The 11,195-nt window shown below is 45.9% G+C and overlaps 1 protein-coding gene and 1 long non-coding RNA gene across 4 annotated transcripts; one reads left to right on the top strand and one right to left on the bottom strand.

Annotated features, from left to right (window-relative positions):
* Positions 1-560: 560 nt before the first annotated feature.
* Positions 561-8,087, bottom strand: LMO2 (LIM domain only 2). Of its 3 annotated transcripts, none has more exons than XM_071428325.1 (4): positions 8,069-8,087; positions 7,167-7,344; positions 4,333-4,548; positions 561-1,515 (listed from the first exon to the last, which is right to left on the bottom strand). In XM_071428325.1, exons 1-4 carry the CDS (start codon positions 8,070-8,072, stop codon positions 1,296-1,298), a joined length of 618 nt encoding a protein of 205 aa, XP_071284426.1. In that variant the 5' UTR covers positions 8,073-8,087; the 3' UTR covers positions 561-1,295. The 3 variants fall into 3 exon arrangements, with proteins under 3 accessions (XP_071284426.1, XP_071284424.1, XP_071284425.1); XM_071428323.1 differs by lacking the exon at positions 8,069-8,087 and adding an exon at positions 7,754-7,805; XM_071428324.1 differs by lacking the exon at positions 8,069-8,087 and adding an exon at positions 7,446-7,640.
* Positions 7,885-10,613, top strand: LOC139590603 (uncharacterized). Its single transcript, XR_011679378.1, has 2 exons — positions 7,885-8,101; positions 8,381-10,613. It is a non-coding gene; the product is annotated as an uncharacterized lncRNA (long non-coding RNA).
* The last annotated feature ends 582 nt before the right edge of the window (positions 10,614-11,195 follow it).

The following is an 11,195-nucleotide window of genomic DNA, read 5'->3' as shown; positions in this document are numbered from 1 at the left end:
TCAGAGGCATGAAACAGCTTTCAGGCAAGAAGAAACTTAAGACTATTCACCTCGGGAAAAATAAGTTGGAGAGAATGTGATAGCATAGAATCATGGAATGGTTTGAGTTGGAAGGGACCTTAAAGATGACTGAAATTAATTCTTTCTAAATAGGTTTATTGGCTCTCATGATATTATCTTGGATTCCCTAATCCAGAGCAAAATCAGGATGAGCTACCTTTCTAAAGGACCCAAATTTTACATGATTTCCAAGATCAGATAGATGCAATCTGTTGCAAAACACCCAGAACCAGCCTCATAACATCCTCATAAACACCAAAGAGCCTTGGTGTCACACAACACTGATTTCTCCTATTTCTTAGCATGAAGAGCACAAGATTTACTGAACCCTCAGTGTTCTCACATTTGTGCTTTAAAACAAAACCTGAAGTGGATCCAGCTGTAGACAAAGAGTAGAAACCCTGCTACCAAAAAATAAAATTAAGAATACAAACAAAAAAAAAAAAATCCAGCACAATTAAAAAAAAAGAAAAGAAAGAAAAAAGAAAGAACAACACTCAAATCTTTCATTATTTTTATTAAAGCTGCAGAGTCTTACTACACACAACAAATATTTTATTGATATAATCTAAGTTAATAAAATAGTTGAACAACTCTTTAGATTTATATTTGTATAGAAATGATCTGGGGAACATCTCATCTTGAGACAGCAGTGCCCGAAAGCAACTATTCAGCAGGGTTTTTTAAAAGAAGAGTCTGGGACTAGAGGATGCACTGTTCATTCTCAAAGGAAAAAGAAAAAAATCCATGCAAAAATAACTCCCACCCAAAGTGTAAGGCCATATGGAATGACCACATGAGGGATGGCTCTTTCCTTCCAGTATTCCTCGTCACGCCTACTGTGGGAGCTTGTCATCTAAACTCAGCAATGAAAACAAGACAGAAAGAAAACTGAATTGCACAATCCTAGTCTGCAGGTGACAACGTCATTACATCTCTTTACAGAAGTCCCTACTCTGCTCCAGTTGGGAGGATGGGTTATGGTGCTGTGTCTGTCCCCAGCTGCCAGCTGATGTCAGTTACTGTCCGTGCTGTGAACACAAGTCAGTCTAGCTACTATTGCTTTGCTCTCCCTCCTTCACCTGGGTGTAGTTTACATTCTAGGTAGCACTGCCTGCCGAGGGCTGACTGCGTGGCGTTTCCCCCCCGTTCCAAAGCCCACAGCCCAAGGGATGATCTCCTGGCTGCAGCTGGGCCCGGGAGGTGTCTGTCCCAGAGCGCCAGGCGCGTCCGTGCTAGATCATGCCGTTGATCTTAGTCCACTCGTAGATGTCCTGCTCGCAGACGATGTCCGAGTTGATGAGCAGGTACCTGTCCCCCACGCAGAAGTGCTTCTGGCAGGCGGCACACTTGAAGCACTCGAGGTGATAGACCTTGTCCTTCACCCGCATGGTCATCTCGTAGGCGCGGATCCGCTTCTCACAGGAGGCGCACAGCCCGTCCTGCCCAAAGAGCCTGCAGCGACAGCGCAGAGGTCAGCACGGCTCCTTGGCTGGGCAAAACCCAACCAAAAACAGAGCAAACAGCCCTGGTCCATTAGGACAAGTGCTGACTTAGAGAGAGGTCATGTGGGAAGCTGCCCAGAAGAGCTGGAAACTTTACAACACCAAAAATTGAAACAGAAAATCCAAGGTTTTCAACTTGGATAAAATCACAGAATGGGTTGGGTTGGAAAGAAATTTAAAGTCCATCCTGTGCCACCCCCTGCCATGGGCAGGGACACCTTCCACTAGCCCAGGTTGCTCCAAGCTCCATCCAACCTGGCCTTGGACATTTCCAGGGATGGGGCAGCCACAGCTTCTCTGAGCAACTTGTGCCAGGGACTCCCCACCCTCCCAGGGAAGTATTTCTTCCATAATATCCAAACTAAATCTACTGAAATATATCAATATAATTGGTTTCTCTGATCAATGATTTTATCCTGAATTGGAGGAGCAAAGGTTGCCCAGAGCACTGCATGAAGTTGTGCCATATTAACACTTCCACTTCTGTGATCAACAGAAATTACCTTTTGCTAATAATTTTTGCCTTTCCTAAACAGTTGCTCTGTAATTTGCACCAAGGAGTTGGGATAAGCCATGGTCTAAGGCTCTCCTGCCTTTTGTCTGTGCCTCCACACTGGAAATTCTTTCAAGCATTTCTATATCCATGAAGGCACTCCTGATCCATGAAGTCACTCCTGATGGGTTTCAGAAGGACACATTCTAACACCTCCTAGATACCTATGAGAAAATTTTATACTGTGGACTGCTCTTTAATCCACGTGGAGAAACCCTGCTGAGGTCCTCGTGACATTGTCTATAAAAAGGAGACTCTAAAGAATGCCCTGCAGCATTTATTAAGTCAAATCAGTAATAAAGAAACATGAATATACTGATTTTTTTATTTTGGAAAGGGACTAGTGCTACAGGTGATGTATTCATTGAGTTTGACTTCCAAACTTTCACACTGATTCTGGAAAGAGTTTTTCCACCTCCTACACATCTCCTGCATGTGTTGTGCCTGATTTAAATCATCTTCTGAACTGGAAAAAGGATGTCTGGTAAATTAAGAGACATTTAAGGAAAAAGAATATAATTCCTTTTGTCTACCAGGAGATGTCAGTGTTTACTTCTGCCCAGTGAAAGTAACACTAAGGTTACAAAAAGGTTGCCAATTTTTTCATTAATGAGGGAAGATATCTATTGCATTATTAAATAAATAAAAATGTTGGATTGCACTGCAAGAAAACGCATTAATTGTATTGCCATATTTCCTGTTGCTTCCATTTTAAGATGAAAAGTATCTGGGAAGTGTAATTAACACTGGATCACTGCTGGATTTACAAGTGGTCCCATTAGCAGAACTCAGTCCTTAATTTCTGCTCAGCAAAATTCCATCAGCAAAGCCCAGGGACAGCATAATTAGGAAGTCCACTGAGATTTTGGTTTCATTTTTATTGGCAGGTAAATTAGCCTTCAGTAAAAAAGCTGGAAAAATACCAAATATCATTATTCTGTTCCACAAACCTCCTGACACATTAGGGATCCATTAGAAGAAATGGAACACAACCAGCACAGCAAAGATCAATACATTTTAATCAAGAATGTAAAGATCCTTTGTTATCAATTTTTTTGTGAAATATCTTAGTCTCCAATTAATCCTTTACTTACAAATTTGGGCAAAGCAGGCAGGCAGAGAGCTATTGATGAAAACACCCATAACAAGTGTATTTGTAGGATCTGATTCTGCAAAATGTGCAAATTCTTGCTTGTTCACCACTGGGCTTAAGAATGCCAAAACCCCAAATGATCTTTCATCTCTTACCTGGGTTTAAACACCTTTAAGCTCCAAGGCAATTCTGGGAGAAGCAGAAAACTCCTTAAAACCATTCAGGGTAACCAGTTCATTGCCATCTTAGTGGGAGATTGCTGGAATTCAGCCCCTTTTCCCAATTTCTGCTTGCCAGAATGCCACACTGACCCTTCACCTGTGGGGTTAGGTCTGTGCAGAATGACAGATGCCAACAACTCCTAGTCCTGGGAGTTCTTTCTGTATTCTTCAATTATCAAATAATTCTGGTTCGTCCACAATGTGTAGCACTGTTTTCACTTCCATTAAAAATGCTTTTTTTCCCCCCAAACTTTAAAAGATTGATCTATAAACAATTCTGTGTTGTTTATCTAAGCAACACAGGTAATCTCTAGCTTTATCTATAACTTACTGAAGAATCCCAGCAATACTAAAAGTATCTGCATATGAATCCCAAAAATACAAGGACAGGTTGAGGGAGTTGGGGCTGTGCACTCTGGAGAAGGCTCTGGGGAGACCTTAGAGCCTCTTCCAGTGCTTTAAGGGGTTCCAGGAAAGTTGGAGACAGACTTTGGACAAGGGATGGAGGAATGGGACAAGAGGGAATGGCTTTAAAGTGCCAGAGGGTGTGTTTAGTTGGAATATTGGGAAGGAATTCTTCCCTGAGGTGAGGCCCTGGCACAGGGTGCCCAGAGAAGCCGTGGATGCCCCATCCCTGGAAGGCCAGCTTGGAGGCAAATTGGAGCAGCCTGTCCTAGTGGAAGGTGTCTCTGCCTGTGGCAGAGGCTGAAAGGAGAGGAGCTGTAATGTCCCTTTCCAGCCCAGACGTTCCAGGGATTCTAGGACAGGAGCCCATACTGCAAACCTGAGCTCGCAGACTCTGCCAGGCTTCGAGAGCCATTCCAAAGGAATTCCTCAATCCCAGCTGCACTCAGTAAAACGGGAAGGAGGCAGGAAGGGTGTGAGGAGTGGGATGCCTACCTGAGATAGTCCCTCCTGCAGAGCTTCCTGCCCAGCTTGTAGTAGAGACGCCTGCCCACCTCGCCGAGCCGGCAGCCGCACAGGTCGCAGCTGAGGCAGTCCTCGTGCCAGTACTGGTCGATGGCCTTCAGGAAATAGCGGTCCCCGATGTTCTGCTGGCAACCCCCACATGTCAGCAGCGACGGGGGAATCTGCAGCACCTCATCCACCGGCTCCCTGAGGGGGTGAGACAAACCTTGGACGAGGGAAACCCACTCCGAGAGCGTCCACACGAGAAGGGGGACAAGCAAAACGGGTCCCAAGCTCAGACAGGTTAGGACAGGGAGGGTGGCGTCCTCGTTATTGCTCGTTTTCAGCAGGACTAAGAAAGGCACCCAAGGGATTTTACAGTTTCTGTTGGGAAATGGAAATTTGGAGACTAAGTTTGACAGTGTCACTTGTCAGAACAGCACAAAATGGATAAACACAACAGCTGATTCTGTTGCCCAACTGGTTTAAGTCTCGCTGCTGATTTTCATAAAGCCAGCATTTTACCTCATGTTGCTGCAGGACTTCTTTTTTCTCTTAGCCAAGGACATGAATCCCCTGGGATGGGTTTATGCCAACATACCTCAATTATCTGGGATTTACACATCCAAGAGTGAAAGGAGGCACAAATCTTTATTGTGATATTAGCACTGACTCTTTATGCACCTATTTTGTTCCTTTTCCTAAAAAGCTTGGAGAGCTAGGATAATTCTGGTAAAAGAAGTGAGAATTTTCTTCTAAGTATTTCTGTGTCTTTTGGGGTAATTTCACAACTTAAAAAAAAAAAAAGAGAAAAAAAATTAAAAGAAAACAGTGCCTGAACTCAGTTTTGTAATGTTCTGGGATTCACCTAAACACCAGAGAAGTAAATAAAAAAATCTACTGGATCTATCCCTTAAGCACTTGCTTAATTTCAAACCTGTGGCTAGTAGAGTGGACCCCAATTTTTTTCATTTTATTGGATTAGTGCTCCAGCACAGAGTCCCCGAGCAATTTGCTACTGTCATTGGTCTGTCCTCCCCTGGGCTGCTGGGGGCAGAGGAGACCTACACTGATGAAGAAGCCCTGCTCCCAGTTTCCAGCAGGCAACAGGAAAAAAATTGTATTACTCCTGCTTATTTACTGGATCAGCAGTTTTCTGGGCAAAAATTACTTTCTTCAGCAGGGAGGAACGACCTCTGGTCAAAAAATTCTGGGCTGAGAAAGGGATCCTGCAGTTTTTATTTAGGCAAGCTGAGCCCTGAGATATTATCTGGTTCTATTCTGCTCTGGTTTCTCCCTTCTAAGTTTAAACTGCTGTGCCCTGCAAGCTATGTCATAACTTATGCCTCTCCTGCCAGCTCACCATCCTGTGAGTTTTCATTAAAATCATGGGGAACACATGATTAGGCCCTGCTTTTTCCAAATTTTTCCTTTTGGGCCGCATGCTCACTTTCCTAACACGTGGGCTCCATGCTGACAACTTCTGAGAGCCTTCCAGTAGAAGGAAGCTCTCATCATTATCCTTCATTATCTATTTTTTGAAACTTTGGGGTGTACCCCAAAATGTTTCATCTGAGGGGTGTTTGGGAATCCCAAGCCAGGTTTCTCTGAGAGCCCTGAGCTCGGGAACAGCCCAACGGATGTTTATGCAGAGCAGCATTCCTGGTTAACATTAGGCTTTTGATGTCCACCGATTCCTAAGCCAGCACTTAAGCCACCAGAACACAAGGCAGGTAAATAAATAAAGAATAAAAAAAAACTTGGTAGATGAAAGCTGGACATCATTAGGAGCTGGGATTAGCGTTTCTTAAAAAAAAAAAAAAATTAAAAAAAAAACAGCATAAAGGAAAATGTAACATGTAAAACATCATGGAATGAAGTGATTTAACCCCCAAAAGCAGCAGTTCCCATGTGCTCGTTCCGGGCTCCAAGCGATGGCATTTTTAGTATCTGACAGGAAACAAACCACGAATGACTCAATTTACTGAGAGAGATGTTTTAAGCGTTATCTGGAAACGGAGATTTTATAATTTATTTCTTTTTTTCTTCTCTTTTACCGCGATCGCTGACAAGCCTAAGTGCAGTTAATTAGCACGTTCAGGGCTGAAGTGGCCCTGGGTCTGTGCTGGGTTACCATCCCTGGGTGTGCAGCAGGGATGGGACAGCGGGAGCACAGCCCGGGAGAAAGCCTGGTTCTGGACACGGAAGCCGGTCCCTTCCCTGAGTGGGAAGCCCAGGGAGGGAAATTCTCATCTCCTACATCCCGTCCATCAAGTCTGTCTACATGCTCTTAGCAGAACACCCAGCCCCCACCAAAGCTTTCTACGAGCTTTTGGAAGTTGCATTACGAAAACGTGGAAGTTGGGCACCCGCAGCTAACAGCCCTGACCTTTCAGTGATGGGCTGCAGCGAGTCGGGCAGATCGGGGACGGGGCCGAGAGGGTCCCTTGGGATGGAAAACCTGGAAGCTTGGGAAGCGGGATGCTGTCTCTCTCGCCGAGCATCCCCACCACCCCGCGCTGGGATGAGCGAGTGGGAGATGCCTTGCCCGGGGGGAATTGCGCCTCTCTGCTCCCGGCTGCTCCTTCCCACAACTCGGGGGGCTCTCCCCAAGCTCCCGCACACCGCCAGCCCCGCGGGGCCGGGGCAGCCCGGTGTCCGGGCCGGGGAAGGGGGGTCGGAGTGGCGGGGGCTGCCGCCGAAGCCCTCCGGGGCTGCCGGGCACACAATGCCGGCGGCGGCTCCGTCGGGGAGGACGGGCGGCACCGGGAGGCGAGCGGGGACGATGGCGAGCGGGGGACCGGGCAGAAAAAGCGCGCACTTACTCGGAAGGATCGAGGCTTTTCCTCTCGATGGCCGATGACATTGGCAGGGCCGGTTCCTTTGTGGCGTGCCGGTGGTGGGCTCTGCCCCCGCCGCCCCCGCAGAGGCTGTCTGCTCGCGGAGCCTTGTCGCCAGCCGCGCTGCCCCGCCGCCCCGCGATGACATTCACAGGATTTCCTCCTGCAGCACCGAGACACAGAGACACACACAGGGGCTGGGGCTGCGCTCCGGCCCCGCACGGCCCCCCCCGGCCCCGCACGGCCCCCCCCGGCCCCGCTGACCTCCCATCCCCGCCGCGCTCCCCCCGCGCCCCGCACGGCGGGGCCGCTCCCGCGGCGGGCGGGGGGCGGCGGCCGCGGCCGCCACCGCGGCTCCTCCGCGCCCGGCGCTCAGCGGCTCCGCGCGGGCAGCTCCGCACTCGCTCCGCGCCCGGGCGGCAGCGCCGAGAGCGGCGGCAGCCGCATCCCCGGGATTATTATTACTCCGTGGCTCAGCCCCGGCTCTCTGGTTTCATTTCCTTTTTCCTGATCACGATTCAAATACAATAGAAGGAAATCACACTTAAAGAGACAGCTGCCCGTTTCTTAACTGCACTCCTGGGGATTCGGCAATACAAACAGCAGCATCACGACTCGCTGGGTTCCTTAAAGAGACAGAGCGGGGCTCCCCAGAGCCAGGGCTGGGGGCTGCCGAGGCGTTCTCACGTTATTATTATTATTCCCCTACTAACGCTGTCTGTGTGCGCAGGCAGGTGGGCGACCTGAGAATGATCCCAAGAGCTGGAAAAGAATAAGCGCCTGGTTCCGGATTGTGCCGCCTTCTCAGCCGCACAGAGAGCGGCACTCACCATCCCTCTCCTCGCCCTCTCCCTCTCTGACACCAACATGCACATGCCCACACGCACCCATGGGTTTGTGCGGCACTCGGAGAGCCACAGGTAAAGATCCCGAGCATTATTTGTCCGCCCAGAGTTCAAACCGGTCAGCTCAGTTGTGCCTCATTTATAGCCCCGAGTGAACATTTGCTTCCAGGCACCCCCGGATTCTTGGCAAGCCCTGTAACAAATTTACGCCCTGGCACGGCGTGATGCTAATGAGCTGTAAAAGCCGGCGAGTACCAAGTATCGATCCGTAATTAATCCAAGAGATGCCAAAGACGGGGAAAGTCTTGCCTGAACATGTCTATTTTCCCTCCCACCCTTCCTCCTCTCCATCAGCACAGCACATCCCGGAAAGGACTGATTTACAGCGCCGGAGTGAAAACTATTGCAGCAATCCGAGCCTTTGCCAGGCTCTGTGGCATTTGACGCTGGCCCTTGCTGGAGGCAGAGTTCTGGACGGGACGAACAGCTTGCCCTGTTAATTCCTTTAAAAACAGTAAAGAAATATCTGTAATAAAGTCCCAGGGAGTAGTAGTAGCAGCAATATTTCGCTTCTATATTAATTCCCAAAAGAGAAATGTATTTGATGTCTATTTTTATGACTACATTCTCCTTTTTTTCAGCTTTTTGGCAGCTGGGGATATAATATCTGCAATACATTAATGAGCCCGATCCAAAGATTAGTAATGTCAGCAGAAGGACTGTTATTCCTTTCAAGGGGCTTTGAACCAAGCTCTTGAAATACTTTAGAGCTATCATTGGTCATTAGAACACATCTTTCTTATTCTTTAAACACATTATCTCCAATGTATTTTCAGCTATTACAGCAGGACAGTCACTCTCATTTCTGTTGAAGGAAAAGGCTCTTTTGTTAGGTTTTCACAGACAGGACTGAATTATATGATGACTATTTAATTTCTGGCATGTTTACCCTGTGATCAGCAAAGTAAAATAAATGTAAATCTTGCCAGAAGACTGAATAACTAAACTATTGCAAGATTCCATGGGAAAAAAGAATCTGCCAGGAACTTCACTTGGTTAAAAACAAGAATCAGAAATTTAATTAAAGATGGCTCAAAAACATTCAGAAGGACATCAAAGATGTTTAAAAATACCCAAGACATTTCTATGAGCTTGGTTTCTCCAGTGTCTCAAGGTTTAAAAAAATATAACCTCTTAAAATATAAAAGGCAAAATTTCCCTGATGATTGGGGTACTCATATTCTGATAAACTCCTGATGGATTAATGTGAACAATTCCATGCCAGTAAATGTTCTGATCTCAGAAGTTGTGCACACATTGCAGACATGCTGGCCTGCTGCCTCTCTTCTATTTATTTTCCCAAAATTCACAGGAAATTAATATATTTAAGACCTCTGTGCCTTTGTGCATCTAAAAGAGTTCAAAAGTTTTGGTGAGGGACAAAAGTATCAACATTAGCACATAAGGAATTACTTAATTCCTTAGAAAAACAACATCAAAATGAGGACTTAGAATACACAGTGGCCAACGGTTATTGGGAAAAAACAATTTTTAAGATTTTGCAATTCCTTGCTTTGCTCAGACCACCTCAGGTCTGGCACATAATGAGATATTTCTCATATTCATAGTTGAGCACAAGCACTGATGCACAGACCAGGAACATTCCTGCATTGCCAGATCAGTCCCTTCACCTGCAGAAAGCTTTTCTGCATAAAACCAGTGGAATAATCGAAGCTGAAGAGGACAATTTGTATGTGCTTCACTTTTTCAGTCAGATCAAGAACAAACTTTCCCAGATGAAGTCAGATCTTTAAGCACAGAACTTGTGATAGCGCTGGGATCACTCCATGGGCCTGCAAGTACCATCTGTCTCCTCATCTAAAGTAATTTTAATTAAAACTGTGAGATTATTTCTTGTTTTCTCTCAGTCCTGTGAAGGAGAGATGCCAGGCAAAGTCATGAGCAAAGATAAGTGGAAAAAAACCCCTGGATTTGCAGCTAAAAGCTCATCAAGAAGGTCCTCAGAATGCTGACCAAGAGCTGCATCTTCAAACACCTCTGAGGAACAAAGCCATACACCTTTTTGGAACAATTCCATTTTCATTTATTTTGTTTACACATAATAAATTCTTACTCTGGACAGTGAAATTTGGCCTTTCCAGCTGAGGATTTTCTGTCCCAGCAGAACAGATGACCAGTAACCAAGAAGAACTTCTTTGTCTTCACCTTGAGCAAGTCCCTTAATACCACTTTGCCTCAATTTTCCCATCTGCAAATGTTTACTTTCCTCAGCAGAATTGGCTGTTGATTTACTTTTGCCTCCTGCTGAATAACGTTCCCAAAGACAAAGCGTTATTCAGCGCTGGAATTGGTGGTGCCGACATTTCCTGCCCAGGCACAAAAAGACCAGCACTATTTTTAGTGAGGGCTTTTCTTTCCATTGTTTCTTTCTCTGTGAAGCTGGATTTTCCAGTGCTCTTTAGTGTGGCTTTTTGTGTGTGCGTGTGTGTTCATTGATTGGAAATCCTGAGGGATGAGTTTTTGGTTTCAATTAACTTTTATTAATAAAGATCACGCTATAGACTAATTATTGGAGCATGGCTGGGGTCAAATCTGCTGTAAGAGACTACATTTAGCATTTGGGGCTTGGAATAATGTGCCATGAATAAGTCAGCTGGACTTTTCTGGATATTTCTCAATAAGAATTCAATGCAAAGCTGCGTCATTTCTGTGAGTGGTGTAATCTAAAGAAATAGCTCAATGTGTCTGTTTCCAAAGAAACATCCTCTCTTGCACTCAGGGAGTATTTTCAGCTTGGTTTTGGAAGGCCAAAATATCATCATCACCACTCAGCCTCAGGTTGTTCCTACCTTTATTCCCTTGGTATATCCCAGCTTTATCCCCCCTATAGCTTATGGATACTATTGAGCTATTTCAGGTCACCGTCATTTAGAGAAGTCTGTGTTCAGTAAGATTAACTTTGCTGCCCTCAATAGCCAGTAATGCTGGTTGCCTAAAAATGCAGTTTATGAAGATTGAAGTCTCTGCATAGATGGAAGAATTAAATCTCGGTGACTGTGGCCTAGATTTTCAGTTAATGCTTTCTGTGAGAGGGAAAAGTCAGGACTGTGACTAAAGGTGAACAATTAACATGAGAGGTGGCACAAAG

This window comes from Agelaius tricolor, unplaced genomic scaffold, assembly GCF_023055355.1.
Source record: "Agelaius tricolor isolate 1412-34295 unplaced genomic scaffold, bAgeTri1.0.p SCAF_5, whole genome shotgun sequence".
Classification (NCBI taxonomy): domain Eukaryota; kingdom Metazoa; phylum Chordata; class Aves; order Passeriformes; family Icteridae; genus Agelaius; species Agelaius tricolor.
This window is presented reverse-complemented; position numbering and strand designations above follow the sequence as displayed.

Excerpts from the sequence above, each read along its gene's own strand:
- LMO2 (XM_071428323.1), bottom strand. The coding sequence starts at position 7,790 with ATGCTGCTGTTTGTATTGCCGAATCCCCAGGAGTGCA. Across the intron at positions 7,345-7,753 it reads GCCGAATCCCCAGGAGTGCA|GAGGAAATCCTGTGAATGTC; the intron begins GTTAAGAAACGG and ends TCGGTGCTGCAG. Across the intron at positions 1,516-4,332 it reads TGCAGGAGGGACTATCTCAG|GCTCTTTGGGCAGGACGGGC; the intron begins GTAGGCATCCCA and ends CTGTCGCTGCAG.